General features: G+C 34.9%; 2 protein-coding genes and 2 non-coding genes across 4 annotated transcripts; 1 reads left to right on the forward strand and 3 right to left on the reverse strand.

The window, feature by feature from the left end:
* Nucleotides 1-1,128: 1,128 nt before the first annotated feature.
* Nucleotides 1,129-5,882, reverse strand: LOC136816299 (protein CDV3 homolog). Its single transcript, XM_067072627.1, has 7 exons — nucleotides 5,692-5,882; nucleotides 5,357-5,433; nucleotides 5,170-5,245; nucleotides 4,897-4,922; nucleotides 4,098-4,213; nucleotides 2,856-3,024; nucleotides 1,129-1,634 (listed from the first exon to the last, which is right to left on the reverse strand). Exons 1-7 carry the CDS (start codon nucleotides 5,815-5,817, stop codon nucleotides 1,514-1,516), a joined length of 711 nt encoding a protein of 236 aa, XP_066928728.1. The 5' UTR covers nucleotides 5,818-5,882; the 3' UTR covers nucleotides 1,129-1,513.
* Trnaa-ggc (transfer RNA alanine (anticodon GGC)) lies at nucleotides 2,163-2,235 on the reverse strand. Its single transcript has one exon. It is a non-coding gene; the product is annotated as a tRNA-Ala (tRNA).
* Trnaa-ggc (transfer RNA alanine (anticodon GGC)) lies at nucleotides 2,548-2,620 on the reverse strand. Its single transcript has one exon. It is a non-coding gene; the product is annotated as a tRNA-Ala (tRNA).
* Nucleotides 5,883-15,667: 9,785 nt separating the features above from the next.
* On the forward strand, nucleotides 15,668-17,035 carry LOC136816257 (octopamine receptor beta-1R-like). The gene has a single exon (XM_067072585.1). It carries the CDS (start codon nucleotides 15,719-15,721, stop codon nucleotides 16,718-16,720), a length of 1,002 nt encoding a protein of 333 aa, XP_066928686.1. The 5' UTR covers nucleotides 15,668-15,718; the 3' UTR covers nucleotides 16,721-17,035.
* Nucleotides 17,036-22,910: the final 5,875 nt, after the last annotated feature.

Consider the following 22,910-nt stretch of genomic DNA (forward strand, 5'->3'; position numbering starts at 1 on the left):
GCATGCGTGTTTTACGTGTTGCTATTGTTCTCAATGTGATTGTTGTTGATGAACTTTCAGTATAACGGTAGTTATTCGTTACTCTGTTGTCTTGTTTGGCATTAATCCTTTTCTTTTCTATTTCTCGAAGAAATTCATCGTGTTCTTCTTTGTATGATAAAACTTTCTTTAACATGAACGGAACCAAAAAGTAAGTGATCACAATCAGGGAAAAACAACAGCAAGTCATTGTCATTTGTCTGTGCGTCGCCATTGTTGTTTCAATTCAAGCCATTACCGAGCCATTAGCATTAAGAAAAAACGTTTTGGGAAGATCATATCAGCCTGTAATAATGACTCTTCTAGAAGAATTAACATCAGTGAAATTTGAAGTTGATCAAGTATTTTGATCTAAATAAACAAAAGCTGGTTATATATGAACAGTTAATATCACTATATGCCAAAAGGTGCCTTATGAAAAATAATTTTCTTCATTTAAATGAACAAGTCGAACTTTCCCGAAATTGAAATTATTTAAACTCACGTGATTAAGGACTACACTTTTTTATAAGAACCAGTAAAACTTTTCTCAGGCTCGGCTGTTGTTATTTTTTTGGCACTTTGAGCCTCAAATTGTTCTTATCATGTTCTTATTTAAAGGGTGTAATTGAGGTATATTAGGTGTAATTGAGGTATTTTAGGTGTTATACCCAATTTTTAGTACTTTTTAACCCCTAAATTGCTTGAAATCGAGTAATTTTAGGCTCAGCATTGTTCTTAAATTGTTCTTATTTTTTGGCGATTTTGAGCCTCGTTGTTCTTATAAAATTGTTCGTACATAAAAAAAGTGCAGAGGTTTACGGGAAGAAACTACCACGTGAGAAGATACAGATGAAACATGATAACGCACGAATATCCATTTTGAATTGCATTTTCTTATCTTCTGAAAAAGAAATTCGAAACAAATCTATATAAAAATCTAAATTAAGAAGTTCAAGTTATTCGTTTCTATACCATTCTGCGTAAGGGGTAAAACAAATTGTTCATGTAAATAACATAGGTACGTATTGGAATTAATTTAAGATGATTTTAAGTAATATATAATATTAAACTGTTGGATAAGACTGGACTGAACATATCATGCCTGAAAATACTCCCGCGTATAGAATGGATACTCGTTTCTATTAAAAAGAAATTGGAAAAAATTTTAATAAACTAAATTATTACCGAACAAATAAAAATCAATTCTTTTTTTAAATATTATTTCAAAAAAAATAGTTAAATTTCAAAAAGAGTGAAAACTAAGTTCAAGTTCTTGGAAACTGCAAAATTCCCTTCTTTCATGTTCATTCATACAGAATTTCAAAATACATTGTTCATCTTTATCAGTGTCAATATTTTTGCTATTTTTAAACCACCTCCAAAAGTTAGGACAACACTCCAAAAGTGGGCCTGGTAGCCTTAAGTAGATCAAAAAACTCATTCAACGAGCTCCAACGCATTTTTAACATTTTGAGTTGTTTTGGCGTCAATTTTAACTACGTAGCCCATCGTATCGATTCCCCGTTTCCAGTCGAGGAGCGCCGTCATCCCTGCGTGCCTCATTGGATCGCGTTCCACGTTTGACGACTTCAAAATCACTCGGGACTGCTTCACTGCAAAAGAAGAACAATGATAAAAAAAGATTAGTTCTAGATTTCAAAAAAGCTTGTTTTACAATTGTTTTAGTTTGAAACAAAATACTACTTTTGGCAAATTTGGCGTATTTTGACAAAATTAAAATAGTTGCCGCCTCGACAAAATCAAAATTGATTGCTCGCCAAAATAACTTTTTCAAATGTTTGAAATGAACCCTTAAGTATCTCAAAAAACGCTAATTTTTTGTCACTAATTTACCAAAATTAGTATTTTGTCTATTAATGTTAGCGTGTAAAATAAAATTAAAAATTTATGTCAACTCGTTATTAAATATGTATTTTTCAACTCGTTATTAATTTAATTTTCTTTACGATTTTTGCCTCTCGCCAAAGTTAGTTCTTATTTTAAGGTAATCTAGTTTTACCATAATTTTAGAAAATTACTAATTCAAAAACCATTTTGGCATGAAATCAAGTGCGTATTACTTATGGGTAATGAATCAACGGATCCTGCACTAATGTACTTCCCAGTTTTCTCAAAGGTAACGAATCGAGTGGGGATTGAACCCACGACCTCTCGCTTGCCGGGCGATTGCTCTCCCAACTGCGCTATCGGTTCGTTGCTATTACACTAGTTCGTAGTTGACGAGGGGAGCGACGTGCTCAATGTTCACCATCCGGTACCTGAATTCTACGAATCAATGGAATTGCCACGAACTGAGACACAGCTAGTGTCCAATCTCAACCAACCCGCTAACTTTGAGAGAGCTGTTAAGCTATGTACATTGGGGAGAGGCATTAGCCCAACGGAGCCCCGATTTCGGACAACTAGTCCATCAACAGTCACTGTGTGAAATCAAGTGCGTATTACTTATGGGTAATGAATCAACGGATCCTGCACTAATGTACTTCCCAGTTTTCTCAAAGGTAACGAATCGAGTGGGGATTGAACCCACGACCTCTCGCTTGCCGGGCGATTGCTCTCCCAACTGCGCTATCGGTTCGTTGCTATTACACTAGTTCGTAGTAGACGAGGGGAGCGACGTGCTCAATGTTCACCATCCGGTACCTGAATTCTACGAATCAATGGAATTGTCACGAACTGAGACACAGCTAGTGTCCAATCTCCAACCAACCCGCTAACTTTGAGAGAACTGTTAAGCTATGTACATTGGGGAGAGGCATTAGCCCAACGGAGCCCCGATTTCATTTTTCATTTTGGCATCTTAAATGTCTTACGTGTCTTGTTTAGCAGCAGCAAGCGTAGGGAAAGCAGCTTGACTTTTAATATCTGGTGGAGCGCCTCTTCTTCTAGGTGCTGCTTGATGCGATGCAGAAGCCATGGTGGCTCTTTTCATAGATGGCGGAACGTATTTACCACCCACTACGTTGTGTGTACCGACAGGTTCTATTGGAAAATAAGTAATTGCTTAATCCATAAAAATCAGGAAAACATTTGTATATGTAATCACATGATAACGAGTGCAATTAGAGAATAATTGCACTCGTGATTTTTTTGTTATTAATTTTCCGAGTCCGAAAGGAAAATTCGAAACAAAAAAATCACGAGTGCAATTTTCGAATTGTACAAGTTATTATGTGATTACGAGCTAATCGTACAATGGCTGTCACTACTTTTCCCAGTTAGGAAAGTAAATCACAGAAATTACACTTAAAATCTTTATATTTTTCTCTTCTCTTTTTGTCTTTCTTTTATTGCTGTTTATTGTTTTTCTTTCTCACAAAATAAATTTCGAATGCAATTAGAACGTTCGATGCAAAAAAAATGTAAGAAAAATCATTCAAATCAATTTTGTAAACATTGGCGCGGCATTGGAGAGTGTGATTAACGATTAATTGCTCTCTACAGGATGCAATTAACGATTAATTGCTCTCTTTGAGGGCGTGCCAAATAAGAAAAAATAACCCATCGTGCGATTATGATCAGAATCTTTACTAAATTTAATTTATTGAAAAATTTATCATAACAAGATGACAACGATAAAGATTAATTTTCCATTCAATAGAGACCCTGACAGAGGCAATTAATAAGACTCTTAGGAAATTAGAGAAATTGTGGCTCAAAAAATGATACATATGGGGAAGTTTTATTCATTTTCTTTTTTAGGGTTGGTTCAAAACATTCAATTTTTGTAAATAAGAAGTAATCTTTTTACTTCTCTTTGATATTTGTATGTTTAAAGTGACTGAGCTTAGTAGCTCCTTTTCCACTCAAACTCTAGTGGGTTTTAGAATATACATGAGAGTATGTGGTGGTCGCTCCAAGCTTACCTGACGATTGGTTACGGAGATGTTATCCCGCAGACGGTAAGATAAACCAAAGTCACGAAAAATAGGCGAGTAAAGTTCGAGATTTACAAGACTTTAAACACCTACCATATATTCGAACAGAGGAGACATTGGTGTTTTTTAATAGTTCATCTTTTTCCACTTCCCTTATGGGATTAAGAATAAGTTTACCTTGTTTGACAGGAGCAGGAGGTGGGTTTTTAGCTGTATTATTGCTTGCTGGAGCAGGCTTCCATTTCCCTTGTTCTCCTTCTTCGCCTAAAGTTGTTTCAAAAAAAAATAAGAAGCTATGAATTTTTCACCATTTTCAAGGTTTTTCTTACCAGAAAAATATTTAAATGATATAATAGATTTTAGAAATTTTATATTCCGTTGGCGTATTGGCGGCTGGACACGCTAAAGCTCTAAAGGAGCAGTCGGAGAGTTAAAGAAGACAGCCTTTGTTGTGCTGACGACAGTCTGGTTCAATGAATAACCATGTCTCCACTTGGTAAAAAGATTCTGTTTGACCAGACTGATTAAAAAATTCAGTACGAAAACATTAGTTTTTACATTAATTTTTAGCATTTAAATGTAATTTTTATAAACACACCAACCTTGAGTGTTTTTACACATTGGAATGTTGATTGCTTTTGTTTGTTTTGCTGTTTGAATCTTTACTGGACTTTCTCAAAGTCAAACACAAAGACCAAAAGGAAACTTTAACGTGTATGTTCCTCTTTTCGAAAAATGGTAAAATTTTTGTTTCGACCCCCTCCCCTCCCCTGTACGCAAGCATATGCTTTTGACAAGACAGCCCTACACCCAGCCCCCCCCCCTTAGTACATACGTACTATATAGACGGCCGCTCGTTTTGGTGTTTGAATCTTTACTGGACTTTCTCAAAGTCAAACACAAAGACCAAAAAGAAACTTTAACATATATGTTCCTCTGCTTTTTTCGGTAACGTTTATTTGGTAATATCTCTTACTGTCTTTTTAAATGACTGTTGACCGCCTGAACATCGACAACAGTCAAAATATATAGCAGAGGTACAAGCATGTACAAATCAGACAGTTTTTTTCTTTGCAAAGATCAGAATAATGTTTTTAAATTCCAATTAGTACAACTTGGCTAACATTCTGAAAAGATATTTTGTATCTTACTAACGATTTGGTTTGTGGAAACTACAATTTGTGTGCCTAATACTCAAAGGAAATTGATTACAGGGATGGTTTTCAAAAAATTATTATCCCTAAAATACAAGAAAACAAGAAATACCGTCGACGTCATCTTCATCATTTTGTTGATATTCTTGTTCGTCCTTATCATTTTCATCACTGAGCAAAGAAAACAAAAATGAATGTTACATTTGACAATTCCAGAGCCAAAAAAAAAATTTTTCGGTTTCTGCTCTACTAGATTTTGAAGTATTGAGATTCTTTACTTACCCGCCCTGTAAATCAGCAATCTTCAAATTTGAAAAATCCTTTTCCTTTTTCTCCTCAAAATCTTTCCATTCATCAACCTACCAAGAAAAAAGTTATTAAGCCCAACATCCATCATTTTAATTAAGAGAATTAACAACAAACTTCTCATCTACACCGTTTTAAAAATTGTTTTAAAAGCCAAAAGATTCTACAGTTCCAAACCAAATTTTCTCGGGTACTAAAATAACTGGAAATTTTCAATAACATAGCAGCAGCATCAATTATACAGCTAAGATTACAGGCATAAATTACTTTTAAATTTTAAACTTGCTTCATTTAAAAAATAGGAAACTTACTTTAGCAGCCTGTGATTCAGATTGAGTAGTGATTACAGTCTCTGTTTTAGTCTTCTTCTTTTTCTTTGGTTTTTTGGATTTGTCTTTTTTGGCAAAGAATCCATCAAGAACTTCTTCATCAGACATTTTTGATGATTATTAGTCTAAAATAACTAATCTTTTTAGAATACACTAATACCGAAATACTAAAACAAAAGAGAATGGTTGAGCTTGTCCATGGAAGTTAGTTCTGTACCACTCAATTCATCTTGTTTAGCTTAAGAAACTGCAGTAGTAGTGCAGGAGGATTTGAGGATTAACATCTTTGAACCAATCAGGACCAATTTTCATATTATTACCATAATACTTTTATATGAAAAGTTAAACTGAGTTAAATTCAAAAATAAGATTTGCTGACGTAAGAGTTCTTACAACACCATCATTCCAAAAATCTACATTCCAATCCTTCTTTTGATGTAAATTGATATTCTTTTTAGTGGGTGTAAGCAGTATAAACAAAATTGAGGGAGATTTGGAATGTTTTAATTTGCTTAAGGATATATTTCTAAAATCACCCTTATTTCATGTTGAATAATTAAAAACAATGATAAGAAAAATTGATGCACAGTTAAAATAATAGACCTTTTGCTAGTTAGGATGTCCAGGCATCGAAATAAGGGATAGAAAGTGCATCTCAATTTTTTGATAAGCATGATTTTGCATCCTAAAATGGATCAATTTTCAATTTTTAGCTTGTAAGTAATCCAAAAACGCATCGAGAATTGCGAAATGCGATACGCTAATTCGATCCCTGATGTCAAGTTGAATACCACAAATTAAAGTAAGAAATTTTGGCGGGAATTTAATTTGGCGAATGGCCGAAAATTTTTTTTTTTTTAGAGGGAACTTAAAATTTGCCAGATGATGGAAAAAATTAAATTTGGCAGGAACTTAATTTGGCGGATTTTGACCAAATCCACCAAATCTGCCAAATTAAGTTCCCGTCAAAATTTCTTAATTACCTTAATAAGGTAATTAAAAACTCCAGCATCAAAACAATGATAAGAAAAAATAAATACACACTTATAACAATTATGCTTTGTTGTTTTGAGGCTGGAGTTTATAGTTATAGACCTTTTGCTACTTAAAACGCTAGTTATATTTTGAAATTAGTATGTCATGTTGAATAATTAAAAACTCCAGCCTCAAAACAATGACATATCAATGCATAACATTATATTATTGTACAAGGTTTTAATTATCTAACATGACATCTCAGGTAGCATAATTTTTTTCCTATCCATTGTTTTGATGCTGAAGTTTTGATTATGCAACATGACATACTAACTCAGGGGGGGGGGTCAGTGTACTAGAAAGCGGCATGTATGTGTACTACAAGGTATTTTTCAAAACTTGACACCCACCCACCCCTGAAGTACACCATACTACATGGAGAAATCCCAAAACCACCCCATACCCCCAACTTACTACCGGGTAGTACCTGGAACAAAAACAAAACCACCCCATACCCCCCATTTACTACTGGTTACTACCTGAAAAATCCGGAAAATAGAGAAACTTTTTTCCGAAAATCGGAAAATCGGGTAAACATTTTTCCAAAAATTGGGAAATCGGGAAATCGGGAAATCGGGAAAACTTTTTTTGGAAAATTGGGAAATTGGGAAAACTTTTTTCCAAAAATCGGAAAAACAGGAAAAAATTTCTCAAAAATCCAAAATGCGTGAGAAATCAAACTTTTCAAAAATTACGTGAGACCATGTGGAAATGGATGTCTCACAACCAATGCGTGAGAGTTGGCACCTCTAATGTACGAATGTAGAATGTTTGAATTCAAATGCTCGAATGTTTACATTGACTCGATAAACTTTCATTTCAGTGGGATCTGGTAGGATTTCAATTCATTCCAAGAAGTTTGGAAGAATGATCTTGGACAAACTTGGCTTGATCAATTTATAATAGAACAACTTTACATTTCTATTTTAGCAGATAATTTCTGAACCTTTTTGTTTCCACACTGTTAACATCGATTTTGGACCCAACACCTCTATTTTAGTACACAGGTAGTAAAAATCAAAATCGATTTTGGACCCAACACCCCAATTATAGTACACAGGTAGTACATGACAAATTTTTTTTCTCAAACACCCACCCACCCCAGGATACATGCCACCTTCTGGTACACTGACCCCCCCTGACTAACTAGCAAAATAAATAGTCAGGTAGAATTGCATAACTACCCGAAAAAATGGTGTAAAGATTTTGGCAAAGAGATTCAGGAACATGTTAGGAATCACCAAAAAAAATCACCACATCCAGGATAATGGGAAAATCCTGAAATCCATAATGACAGACATGGTACTTTTTCTACTACTTTTAATGCTAGAGTATTTAACATAGTTTGCAGAGGGGTATGAACCCCCAAGGTTTATTTCATCCCCCTTCTGTAATGAAAACTTACCTCCTTTTTTATAGAAAATCTGTTTTGCAAGGAAACTCACTACAAGGGGATGAAATGTATATAGTGATCGTGAGCCAACAATTTCAAAATATAACTAGCGTATGTGTATGATTAATTTGAGCAAAGTTTCTTTCTATTGTCCTAAGCAAAACCTCAAAATATTTTTACCATAAATATTTTCCAAAGTCGAGATGTATAAATTACAATTTTTTGACTTTTAGCAAGAAAACAATTAGAGTTTCAACGTAAGAACTGCGTGAGGTTTTACTCCAGACTATATAAGCTTTCTGCAGGCCAAATATCTCAAACCATCTGATTATCCCTTTTAGCAACCCTTTTGAAGACTCGATAAAACCGTTTGAATACTTTGATTGTTATTGATTACTTTCTATAACTTCAATAAAACCAATTGATTACTAAAAGAATGACTTTCAGTAATTACCCTGCCATTTTGTGTGCGTTTGCCCTGGGTTTTCTCAAGTAACTCCTATCTGATTGGTTGAAAAAACAAATGTGGTTTTTACATGTGAACTGCGCATTTTTATTGGGCAGCTCAAGTTATAATCCGTTACCTCCTGTGGACAACATGGATTTTCCGTGACAATTTACTTTTGAAAAACTTCAGGATTTCTGTAACATACATATATTCCCATACTTGGCTAGAAAATAGAGCCAATTTTATGGGTTTTCCAATACTTAGAAGAAAATAGAGCAAATTTTATCGATTTTCCAATACATGTGACTAAATAATGAGGAAAAATCCTGGGTTTTCCGAAACCTTTTTCAAATTTCTCAGGATTTCCAAGTGAAAAAAAAAAATCCAAAAAACCCTGTCGTCCACAGCAGGGGGATGATGGTTTTTTCTGGCAGTCTTAACTTAACCAGCGCTCCTACGCAGCTGTTTATCAAATTTCCACCAATGACATGAGGTTGCCGCATTTCAAATGGCCCTTCTTTTTGGCACCCGTGGCCTTTCAGTGCCTTGCATGACGGGCGGCTGTGAAATCCCACCCTTCATATATTTGTTTCAATCCGTGATCCATGGCTTAATTTTTTTTTTCATCTTCAATTTCCTGAAGAAAGCGGGAATTTGATGCGAGAGTTAGATTGTCAACAAAGTGTTGTAAAAAATCATTGAATAACTTAAAATCTTAAATATTTTCAAAAAAAAAAAGTGAAACGTAAAATTTTTCATTGCAATAATCGAAATGGGGGATTTGGAAATTTTTCTAAGTTTAGTTTTTTGCACAAACCCCTGTAACTATGGGCGAGCACCCTGTTGCTAAGGTGTTGGCTTGAAATCGAAAAATGAAATTCCACTCAAAGACCTCAAAACGAAAGTAAAATCCCGAAGATGTATCCGCCCTTATGGATTTCATGTGTCGTGATCCTTCAGTCGGCGCTGTATGTGGTCGAACAAATCCAAAAGGAACAGGCAACAATCAAATAGATTAGTACCATTTGGGCTATACCAATAGTTGTTTTGGAGAACGCGAATATGGCGCGCCGAATTACTTTATATTACCAACTTTTTTTTTTACACAAACTTTTTTTTTTTGACACCAACTTTTTTTTTTTGACACCAACTTTTTTTTTGATACCATTTTTTTTCCTTCCTACCAACTTTTATTTTCCGATACTAACTCTAGTCTCAACTACCTGCTAACGTTGATTACTCAAAGTGTAAAAAGGCCTTTACGTTTATATAGCGGTAAATACATGCACATGCGCATCCGATCACAGATTTCTGTAAAGCCCGAAGGGCTAGATGGAGTGCTTTAAGCTCTTCCGAGCAAAAAAAAGTGAACATCGGAAAAAATATTTCTGCTATTGTTTCCGAAAATCCGCAAAGCTTCTGATTGGTCAAGCGCTTTTAACCCTTCTCAACTCAGGCAAGAGAAAGAGAAATTAAAGCTACCGTAGAGTCGTTTAATCTCGACATACGTCTTGCAATCTCGACACCGGATCTGTAAAATAATCAAAACAAACCTTGAATGAAATTCTTGGTATCATTCTTATCGAACAAGTTCATCCATCAAACTAGAAGTTCAGTAAACATTGCAATCCTTTCAATTAAAAAGAAAGCCAAATTATAAGCAGTTTTACACAACACACGAAACGCATGCAAACTTCCTCGTAACTTTCTCGTGTCCATCATTAAAATTTTACAACTTTATTACGCTTCAAGTCACGTGATAAAAATAATTCGCGCGCTTAGCCTGGTTTCCCCTTCCTTATATATAAAAACACACGCTCTAGGCGCTAACAGGCCGCACGCCGTGATGGCCAGTATGGCGGTCACATTAAATTCAAAAGGAAACCGGGTTCTTTTATTATTTTCGGTTCACGGTAAAAATGTCTACTAAAAAATTCCTCGCGTGCAAAATGTTGTGTTGTTGTGATTTAGACATCTTCGTTGAAAGCATGCTAATTAGTTTTTAGCGATTACTACATCGTTAAAGTTTTCTTTTCAAATATAAGTATAAGTAATAACACTTCACATTTCTCATATTATATTAACAATCTGTGACGTGATAGAGAGAGAGTACATTTTAGTGATTGATTGATAACTTTGGTATGTATTTGTTTATGTTTGATTTTTTATTTCGAAGACCAGCCTACAGCTATGTCGAGATTGCAAGACGTATGTCGAGATTAAACGACTCTACGGTACGTATTTCCCAGCTACTTATTTTCCAAAACGCACATTGGCGCGCAATTTTTTAATCCCCAGACACACATTATGGTAATCAGGTTGGGTGGGCGAGACAATAACCAAAAAGGTTGACTTCATAAAAAAAAAAAAAAAGTTTCGTATCCGGGTCTCGAAAAAAAGTTGGTATCGGAAAAAAAGTTGGTGTCCGAAAAAAAGTTGGTGTCAGAAAAAAAAGGGTTGTTGTCGAAGAAACGATGGTATGAAAAAACATGAAGTTGGTCGCGAAAAACAAAAAGTTGGTATTAAAAAAAAAAATTGATGTCAAAATACACAAAACACAAAAGTTGGTGTCGAAAAAAAAAGTTGGTGTCGAAAAAAAGGTTGGTCATAAAAAGTATATAATTCGGCGCGCCAAACGCGAAGGCCAAAAGAATAACAAATTACTCCACATACATTACTCCCCCCCTCAGTCAATAAAAATGTTGTCAGTCAGGAGTTTTATCCTAATTAAGCATATTTTTTTCGATCGCACGGACTTTCTTAATTGCTCTATACACACTAAATTCTTTCATTGGAGGCTGATAAGAATCTGCGGAAATTTGTATTTTTGGAAAAAAACTGGAAATTCGATATATATTCTTAATTAGGATTGAAAAACAAAGGGATAATCCTGATTAAGAAAGTCCGTGCGATCGTAAAAAATATGCTTAATAATTAGGATAGAACTCCTGACTGGTTGTGGAGTAAGTTATTTAAAACAACTATTTCCATGAAACAGACTAAAAAGTAAATACACATAAGTAGACTATTTGACATTTTATTAGGTGACCATTGAAAAATTGTTCTGTTTGTGTTGCTTCTCCACACTGGAAAAACAGCAGAAAATGTGATGCGCAAGCAGGTGTTGTGGCAAACAGAACTATTTTTCCTTCAAAAAATTACCCTCCTCCTTTAACTTAGATAAAGTTGAAGAATGTATGAACTAGCTGTTCATAATGACTTACCATGATAATAGACAAAATAGCCCCCAACCTTGTCCTTTCTTTCAGGACAGTCAGGAGGAAAAGATGAAGTGTAAAATGTCGCCGAAAACATTTCGCCATTTTGGAAAGCGTGTGTCAACCATTTTGGTTCGGGAAATTACTTATTCCAATTTTGTTCCGAAACGGTTTTAAAAGTAATTCGATTTTTTTTGGGGGGGGAGGCACTCATATGATATCTGGCCTACGGTCATGCGACCTGACTAGGGTTGCGAGCTGACGGGGGGGGGGGGGGGTAAAAAGTCAGGGGGTAAAAAGTTGAAATTTTCCTATTTTTTCGACCCTTAGTGGGACTGAAATTTGATTTTTCCGACCCTTAGCGAGACTTTGGAAGCCCAAGAAAGGTACCCTTAAGAGGGCGGCACATACCATACCCTCCATTTGCCTAAGTACCCCACCCCCCGGGCTTTTCAGCCATTTTGAACTGTGCACTGTAAGAAGGGTACGATTTTGAAAAGCAGATTTTGCGCGGCACATACCGTCGTTTCGAAATCGAGTGCCCCTTACTAGTGCTCCCCGGGACCTCTACAAAACCCCAGATAGTATAAGGAGCACGAATCCGTTAGTTGATCGTGAGATCACTGGCCTGCAAAATTACTATCAAAATCCTCAAAAAACTCTAGGAATATGAACGAATTTTGGCCAAAACTTTGGTGTCAACCACGAAAATTAGTTCCGCAAAATGTGCCAATTTAGCGAAAATTAGTTATATCCATGCGAAATTTTCCAAATCAGATTTTCATTCAGATTCAGCATAATAAAATGTATGAAATACACTGTGAATATGCTACTCTTGACATTTAAAGGCTATAGGGCTATCTTCATCAAATGTTTGCCTTGTTCACTCAGCATGGATGCGCGTCGATTTATGCCGCTTCTATTTATACCCGAAAGTTGTCTTTAAAAGTCCGATGAAAAATATTGAGTGGACTTTGGTCTCTCTTTCGGCGCTTTCGATTTCATTTTGAGAGAAAATAATGATATGACGATTTTAAGAAGGGCGGGATAAAGAGGGCTCGGGTGAAAAACAAGGCATGTCCCAAATATATTTTGCGTGACGCGCACCGCTTCCCATTATTCATTAACTTTTATATATAGCTCAAAAGAATCATATCAATGAGCGGATTTCAAAAAGTGCTGGGTCAAAAATTTGCATTAAGCCAATCTCAAGATATCGGTCAAAAATTGATTTTGACGTTATAAAATACATCGAAAAAACACGTCATAAGTAACATTCAAATGACGTCATTATGGAAAAACAGCGATAACTTCAATTTTATTAATGCAATCAACACCAAATTTTGACTGGAGTTGTAAATTAATGATTCTGAAATATTTGTTCAAAAATTTTCAGAAAATTTGAATGACGTCATTAACGTCAAAATCAGTTTTTGGCCGATATCATGAGATTGGCTTGAAGTAAATTTTTGACCCAGCACTTTTCGAAATCCCCTCGTTGATACGATTCTTTTGAGCTATATATGAAAGTTAATGAATAATGGGAAGCGGTGTGCGTCACGCAAAATATATTTGGGAAATGCCTTGTTTCACCTGAGGGGTGAGTTGTTCTGTTTTTGCAGGGTTTGGATTTGTTAGGTATTTTTCAGCCTCGATCTCCGAGCCAGTTTTTGGAGTTCAACTGCTCTTATCCGTAAACACTGAAAAATTGCAGCAAACACAGGCAATTTTCCGGAACAGGGACTCAAATTTGAGTGACCCATAGTTTAGACAAGCTCTAGAGTAGAGAGAGAGGAGGGAGGAAAAAGGTCTTCATTCTCGGTTGTCCTCAATGGGTCAGGGTCTATTATAGACTGGCACGCCAATCGGGCTTGAACGGTATCATGGGGAAAGTATCGGTATCGCGGGAAAGGTGAGGGTAGGAGTTAGGTGAGCCTAGGAAGAAATTTGTCGGCGGCAAGGGCTGAAAGCCCCTGTTAATCAGCAGCCTCTCACCAACTTTTGCTCGTTCTCCTGCGCAGCTCCTATTTCAGCAAACGTCCACCGCCTTTATGTTCCCGCCCTCTGACATAATTAATTAACAGACTAGTTTGCTAGTCTAGGTCCAATATGGAAAAAAGAGAGCTAATTGCACCGCCACAGAAAAAGATACAACGCCAAAATTTCCACGGAAATGTGCGAGAAAATAGCTTGGGAACTAGACACAGTAAGGCGTTTACTTTAGTCAAGCAATAGCGCGATCATCAAAATCACAGATAGAATGCGATTCTATTCAAGAAACATATAACAAATAAATATCAATCAATTAGAGGCTCGAAAAAAAGAAAAATTCACATAAAGAATAGATGAAAAAAAACTGAAAATAATACGAAGCACTGTGCGAATATGAAATGTTTGAGACGTTTGCATAAGAATGTTTATTGCACTGTAAACAAAATACTAGATCTGATAACGAGGCTCGATGATAACAATCAAAAGATATTTTGAGAGATATATCACTCGTTTAATTCCTAATTCCAATATATATCGCGAAAATAATTATTCCTTTTTAAGAAAGGGGGTTCTTGATGATAATAATATTTTTGGTTAGTTGTATACTCATACTTTTGTTCCATCTCATAACAAAACAATTTATGAAGATTACAAAATTTTTTAAACTTTGAAGTTCGCAGGTGGAAAATTTATTTGTTTTATTTTTCCACTCAGCTCTGGTGAGATTTGCAATTAAAAATCACAGTTTAATATACTAGTCTTCTTACTTTCCTTTGGTTCATAGCAGATAAAAATGAAAACATTGAAATTTGATTCTTTTCGGTTTGATTTAACTTGTAGCGCTTTTTTTGTATTGGGTCAAATTGGTTTGATGTGCTGAATCTTACTAAAACTGAAAATGAACGTACTGCTGAACTCGATGTCCAAATCTCTAAATACTCTAAAAAAAGTCTTTCTACCAATAAAAGCGAAATCTCACTTTCGTCCCTGGGACAAAATCAACGTGTCTTTTGGGTATTTCCCTCACTTTTTGACCCATGTAACAAAGAAAGAAACCATGGTACACAAACGTTTTTTCTTGTGTTGGTGGGATAAAGCATGTTGCATTGCACCAACGCAAAAACAACTTCTCATGTCCCCAAACCTTAAGTGTTCTTTTGGTAGAAAGAATGAATACACCGTTTAGGAGTCTCGCCATTTCACGGTACTCCATTGCAGAGGCCCGGTAAAAATGGTAGGTAAAAATGCGCACTTTAGTACTGTGAAAGGTTAGAGGAATGTAAACATTGTGAATTTTTGTCTCTCCTTTAAAGAGAATGATTTAGATATTTGAACATGATATCAATGATAATTTTATAAGTCTCTCCTGAAAATTTCACAAAAATTCATCAAGAGGAAAAGAAGTTATGATTAAAAGGAGTTCTTTACCTACCGTTTTTCTGCTATGTTTCCTTATGAGAACCAGATGTTTACCTACCGTTTTTTTACGGAGGAGAGTGAATTTTCCGTGATCGCTAAAATCAAAACAATGGAAAATTGGATTGACGCGTGCGCAGTCGACACTCCTAAACGGTGTATTGTGCATTTCACGAATCTAGCACTATTAATGTTTAAACTTACTAACTAATAACAGCGCTAAAAAGTTGAAAGGTTATATGGTCTACCGAGTATGCTTCCTGTTCTTAAAAGGAATTTATCGCATAATGACTTTAAGGATTGCAATTTGATGTTTTTTTACCAAGGTAGTGTGAATGAGATGATTATTAATCAAATTCGACATATCCCTTTAGAGCAGAGCGTGGTATGCGCAGATTGGATGATCTGTCACAAGATTAATTTTTTTCGAATCAAAACTAATATTTTTATTAAGTTTTAGGTATACTCAAAAAAGGTTTGAAAACACTGAAGACATAATCATTCACCATGTGTAACCCTCGCTTCTCATTACTATCCGAAGAAACATTCCTGGTATATGGTATACTGTTTATCCTATGTGGTATTGTTGCAGCTGTGGGAAATATAATTGCTTTCTATATCCTCTGGATGCCTGACCAACGAAACAAATCCAATAAAATTCTCTCATCTTTGGCCATTTCAGATGCATTGACTGGTCTGGTTGTATTCCCTATAAACGCTTACCAAACGTTATCACCAAATGCTCGACTTAGTTGCTCAATAGACTTTGCAAGAGCTTATTTTGCGTTGCTCATGTCTGGTTCATCAGTCTTAACCCTAGTGGTAATTGCTCTGGATAGGTACATTTTAATGACCAGATATGCATCATACCACTTTATCATGACAGAACGGAAGATAGTTATCATGCTTATAGCGTGTTGGTTGTACCCTGGGTTGACACCATTACTCAAATATGCCGGCGAAACACCGTATCTTATCAATATGATTTTGATATTCTTCGGACCAATCATTCTCCTTATAATATTGTATTGTCTATTGATTCGACTTATTTATGAAAGTAGGAAAAAGGTAATCGCGCATGCGTCAAAGACAACCAATATTGTGGAAACTCAAGATGGTAGATTAGAAATGGCACCGAGTTCTTCAAATTTAACCGAAGCTGATATAATTGACCAACCAACTAAAAGTAAATTGAGTCCAACAGTCTCGGCAGTTTCGGCTAGCAAAAAATCAAGTAAACGACATATGAAGCTTGCTAAGTCAGTATCAGTGCTTTTAGGATGCTATTTGATTTGTCTTACACCGTTCAATCTTTGGATGATACTGGATATGGTCAACAAAGCAAGTGGACGTATAAGTTCGGTACACCTACAACATTTATACATGTTTGGAGTTTTTGCAGGAGCAGCTAACAGCTGTGTTAATCCGTTCATTTATTTGTCAAAACAACCGGGTTTTCGGAAACGTTTTCGGAATATATTGACTCAGATAAGTAATAATGTTCTTTGATTGCGTGCACCTTTCGAAGAAAATCAATAAACCCGATTTACAGATTGTATTTTAGATTTGCATATTGTACTAGCGAACCGTCAATATAGTGTCTCCGAATACACAGGTTAAAGTCTGATGACAAATCACGTTTTTCTCGAAATTTTTATGTGCTTGTACATGACATTTATTTCTGATTGGTTCGAATTATTGACACTAATAAATTTATCAGCTGTAAGTTGTAAAGTAAGTAACATTGGAAAAAAATCACGTGAACCTTTTCGAGTAATCACATATGTTTTGACTGCATATTTTCTTTCAGACACACGGTATTTTCCGGTCAGATTATTTAAGAAAATATGTTTAAAATATGTTTAAAATTCATTAAATATACAAATTCTTTTTATTTAAAAACTTTTTAGTAAATCTGCAAATTTAGCTAACTAACTTTCAGCTTTGACCTGGTTTGAGTCTATAATTACCTCATTGTTGTGGCTTTTTAGAGGGACTTTTTCCAAACCCTCCGACAATTTGGTCTTCCCGTTTATCACATTTCCATTTCCACAGCTCCAGGCTTTTATGCTCCACTCTATAAGTTCCACAATCTCAAATTTGCTTTCAGTTATTTCAAGTTTCATTAAATCCAAATTTTACTTATGTCTCTCGAAAAAGAATATATCTTCCTCCCCATAGAGAGAGTCTTCCACCAGGCTTTCAATACCTAGCTCAAGATAATTTTTTTTTCTCTGGATGTTCCTCTGAACCATCCAGTTATCACAAGACAAGCATTTAAATAATCATGGAAATAATTCATTCAGGGAGGTCGTTAATATATATCAGAAAGAGGAGGAGTCCTTGAGGAAAACCAGCCAAGATTTCCGTCCATTTTGAAGCTTAACCATCAAGAACCACCCACTGCGATATGCCCAAGAGAAAATACCCCATCAGGATGTCGTTCGTTATGGACTAAAGCTGAAACACACTAAGTATTTCAAAACTCTAATTTGCAAAATTAAATTTAGATTGTTCCGTGATTTTTTTTTGCAAAATTGATCTCATAAGAGGAGTGACTTTTTAGACATTTTGACCCCCAACACAGGCTTGATGATTTTCATTCAGATCTGGGATATATATTAAATGAGCTATTTATCAAGCGTGGTGAAGTACAACAATCGCACCACAATCAAACGCCAGCCATCAACATAAACATCAGAGCCCAGGCGCGTTCCCTTTTTCGGCAAAAGGCAGCACAGTTTTGAATGTCATCAGATTCATCTTATTTAAGAGCAGAGTGTCCCAGCTGGCACACAACGTTGTTTCAACGTCAATTCAACCCTTTAAGTACCAATGGCGAGTATACTAGACATGGGCTATATAGGAGGACGAAGCCCTCCTGTAATGCCCAGTTTGAGTTAGAAATTGTCATTTTTGGTCTAACTCGTAGGAATTGGATTGGGTTCCATGGTCCTGCTTTACTTGATTCTGTCCTCTAGCGAATTAATTTGAATTACTACTGGGCACCTTTCTATCATTCAGGCAGGTCCGCGCAACTAGGGTGCTCAAAACGGATGACTATTATAAGTAAGGCGAAAACAATTCATTGAGAAATTTAAATTTAATGAAATAGAATTGATTACTCTCGGGTACCTAATAAACGGGGGGTCGGAATAAGTGGAATGGGTGGAAAAATTCTTAAAAATTAATAAGCGGTGGGGTTGGAATGAATAAAAATGTTCTGGGTGGAATATTTTTAAAAGGGAGCCAATACAGCAGAGTTAGGGCAAAAGAGGGAACTTTCAAAAACATTTCCCCAAACATTAATAAGCAGGGGGTGGTTGGAATAATAATCCTGGGTGAGAAATTTTCGAAGAATTAATTAGCAGGGGGTTATCTTCTTATCCGAGAGTAAATATGTTTCGACTAATAATAAGATAATTACAAATTTAAAGATCATAAACTTGTTCTTTCGTTATCTGGCCATAGAACCGTGAATTAAAGATTGTTCGTAAACAGCTGATAAACATTGGCACAAGAAACAATCCATCATTTGTAGTAAAAGATGGCACCCAATAAGCAACCGAATAGCACAAGTGGTATGGAAGAACGAAAAATAAAAAGACCCCCAATAGACGTAATACCATACCCAAGTTTTTACCAACATCTATAGATTTATGGAGATTCCATGCTTTTGGTATGCTGTTTTCAAGCGATCCTTTATCAAGCATATAATTTGCTTCAAGACATTTCATTGATTGCTTTTCTAGCTTAACCTCCACATTCAAGTTGCCCAAGGCATCTTTTTCAATGGCTCTCGTCTTCATACAGAATAAACGTAATGTCATTAGCCCGGTTAGAACAAACAAGTCTAAATAAGGGAGAGATAGGGCAAATGTGATGAGAATATCACTGTAAAACTGACTCGAAGTCAAAGACAGTTTTAGCGCTTTAGTTATTGTTTTGTTGTCCAGTAAAACGATCAATAATGATAAGATGGTAATGACAGCGAAACGGATGATTGTACCAGCATTGCCAGTAAGGTGATCCAGAGCTATTGTGACCAATAGAATTGATGAAAACCAATGAATTGCCAACGCACAATGAATTTCAACGAAGATCCTCTTGCCGTAGTAGAAATATTGTTGTGCCGCATGCAGATAAACAATGATTGATAAGAAATCCAGGACAGCAAGTATACAATGGCGCATATCCTTTTTCGGTGAATTGAAACAAACACGATACAATGTTTGAATATTACATACCAATATTGCCAAGGAAATTAATGGTGTTTGATACATGGTTTCGTACAATATTGGTTCAAGATAATCCATACTATCATAAAGTGATTTTCAAGATTGCCAATATAACTATCTAATTTATTTAATATCTGTAAATCTTAAAGGGAATGAAAATATTAGGGTTTTTCAGCTCCGATAACAATACAAAAGTAATGCATCCGAAAACTAAAAGCATAGTAGCATCTAGAACTTGATCAAAAGTTTCCGTGGCACTATAAACATTCAGATAAAAAAAACTTGACCAAAACATTCTGAGGCACTATAACATTCAGATAAAAAAACTTGAACGAAACATCCTGTGTCACAATAACATTCAAATAAAAGAACTTGACCAAAACATCCTGTGACACTATAACATTCAGATAAAAGAACTTGAACGAAACATAACTTGACAAAAACATTCTATGGCACTATAACATTCAGATAAAAAACTTGACCAAAATATTCTGTGGTAATGTAACAATTAACATTCAGATAAAAGAACTTGAACAAAACTTTCTATGGCACTATAACATTCAGATAAAAAAACTTGACCGAAACATCCTGTGGCACAATAACATTTAGATATAAGAACTCGACAAAAATATTCCGTGGCACAATAACATTCAAATAAAAGAACTTGACCAAAACATTCTATGGCACTATAACATTCATATAAAAGAACTTGACCAAAATATTCTGTGGCAATGTAACATTTAGATAAAAGAACTTGACCAAAATATTCTGTGGCACTGTAACATTCATATAAAAGAACTTGACCAAAATATTCTGTGGCAATGTAACATTTAGATAAAAGAACTTGACCAAAATATTCTGTGGCACTATAACATTTAGATAAAAGAACTTGACCAAAATATTCTGTGGCACTGTAACAATTAGATAAAAGAACTTGACCAAAATATTCTGTGGCACTATAACATTCATATAAAAGAACTTGACCAAAATATTCTGTGGCAATGTAACATTTAGATAAAAGAACTTGACCAAAATATTCTGTGGCACTGTAACATTCATATAAAAGAACTTGACCAAAATATTCTGTGGCAATGTAACATTTAGATAAAAGAACTTGACCAAAATATTCTGTGGCACTATAACATTTAGATAAAAGAACTTGACCAAAATATTCTGTGGCAATGTAACATTTAGATAAAAGAACTTGACCAAAATATTCTGTGGCACTATAACATTTAGATAAAAGAACTTGACCAAAATATTCTGTGGCACTGTAACATTCATATAAAAGAACTTGACCAAAATATTCTGTGGCAATGTAACATTTAGATAAAAGAACTTGACCAAAATATTCTGTAGCAATGTAACATTTAGATAAAAGAACTTGACCAAAATATTCTGTGGCACTGTAACAATTAACATTCAGATAAAAGAACTTGAACAAATCTTTCTATGGCACTATAACATTCAGATAAAAAAACTTGACCGAAACATCCTGTGGCACAATAACATTTAGATATAAGAACTTGACCAAATCTTTCTGTGGCACAATAACATTCAGATAAAAGAACTTGACCAAAACGTTCTATGGCACTATAACATTTAGATAAAAGAACTTGACCGAAACATCCTGTGGCACAATAACATTTAGATAAAAGAACTTGACAAAAATATTCCGTGCCATAATAACATTCAACTAAAAGAACTTGACCAAAACATTCTATGGCACTATAACATTCATATAAAAGAACTTGACAAAAATATTCTGTGGCAATGTAACATTCAAATAAAAGAACTTGACCAAAATATTCTATGGCACTGTAACATTCAAATAAAAGAACTTGACCAAAACATTCTATGGCACTGTAACATTCAAATAAAAGAACTTGACAAAAATATTCTGTGGCAATGTAATATTTAGATAAAAGAACTTGACCAAAACATTCTATGGCACTGTAACATTCATATAAAAGAACTTGACAAAAATATTCTGTGGCAATGTAACATTCAAATAAAAGAACTTGACCAAAATATTCTATGGCACTGTAACATTCAAATAAAAGAACTTGACCAAAACATTCTATGGCACTGTAACATTCAAATAAAAGAACTCGAACAAAATATTCTGTGGCAATGTAACATTTATATAAAAGAACTTGACCAAAACATCCTGTGGCACTATAACATTCAGATAAAAGAACTTGACCAAAACATTCTATGGCACTGTAACATTCAGATAAAAGAACTTGACAAAATATTCTATGGCACTGTAACATTCAGATAAAAGAACTTGACCAAAACATTCTGTGGCACTGTAACATTCAAATAAAAGAACTTGACCAAAACATTCTATGGCACTGTAACATTTAGATAAAAGAACTTGAACAAAATATTCTGTGGCACTGTAACATTTATATAAAAGAACTTGAACAAATCTTTCCGTGGCAATGTAACATTTAGATAAAAGAACTTGACCAAAATATTCTGTGGCACTGTAACATTTAGATAAAAGAACTTGACCAAAATATTCTGTGGCACTGTAACATTTAGATAAAAGAACTTGACCAAAATATTCTGTGGCACTGTAACATTTATATAAAAGAACTTGAACAAATCTTTCCGTGGCAATGTAACATTTAGATAAAAGAACTTGACCAAAATATTCTGTGGCACTGTAACATTTATATAAAAGAACTTGAACAAATCTTTCCGTGGCAATGTAACATTTAGATAAAAGAACTTGACCAAAATATTCTGTGGCACTGTAACAATTAACATTCAGATAAAAGAACCTGACAAAAACTTTCCTGTGACACAATAACATTCATATAAAAGAACTTGACCAAAACTTTCTGTGGCACAATAAAATTCACATTCAGATAAGAAAACTTGAACGCAAAACAGCTTGCCTGTTTATCTCTTAACACTGCATATAAGCTACCTCTAATTCTAATTAAAAAGCTACAGCTTCATTTAATACTAAGAACACATGAAACTATCAAAAATAAGAAAAGCTAGCCCTGAATATAATCTCTATGTGTTCAATTGCAGCGGCCATTTATAAAAGATGAATGAAAAAAATATTTTTCTCTATTTTTGGCATTGAGAAAGTGTATTTGATTGAAGATTGAATATTGAATGTAGGGTGTACGAAGAAAAGTTCAAAATATTAATACCGTTGATATCAATTGTGATTCGTCAATGGTCAATTGTGATTGTTCTTTTGATAAATCTCTTGAACAAAATACAAACTCTCTATCTAATTACTCACTAATTACTCACTCTATCTAATAGACGAGTATGCCAGCAATTTTCTCAAAAACCACCATAAGAGTTATCTGATATTCCGATGGCGGACTGGCGGCCGCCCACGCTAAAGCTCTAAAGGGAGCGGGCCAATTTCCCATCGGAGAGGAACGATAGCCGGCCTTTGATGTGCCGCATCCCCAGTCGGGTTCAAC

The sequence above is a fragment of the Clytia hemisphaerica genome, unplaced genomic scaffold (assembly GCF_902728285.1).
Source record: "Clytia hemisphaerica strain Z4C2 unplaced genomic scaffold, Clytia hemisphaerica genome assembly, whole genome shotgun sequence".
In the NCBI taxonomy this organism is placed as follows: Eukaryota; Metazoa; Cnidaria; class Hydrozoa; order Leptothecata; family Clytiidae; genus Clytia; species Clytia hemisphaerica.

Coding starts and splice junctions, on each gene's coding strand:
- LOC136816299 (XM_067072627.1), bottom strand. CDS start 5,817: ATGTCTGATGAAGAAGTTCTTGATGGATTCTTTGCCAAAAAAGACAAA. Junction 5,434..5,691: donor CTGAATCACAGGCTGCTAAA/GTAAGTTTCCTA, acceptor TTTTCTTGGTAG/GTTGATGAATGGAAAGATTT. Junction 4,214..4,896: donor AACAGTCATTTAAAAAGACA/GTAAGAGATATT, acceptor AAAAATTCATAG/CTTCTTATTTTTTTTTGAAA.
- LOC136816257 (XM_067072585.1), top strand. CDS start 15,719: ATGTGTAACCCTCGCTTCTCATTACTATCCGAAGAAACATTCCTGGTA.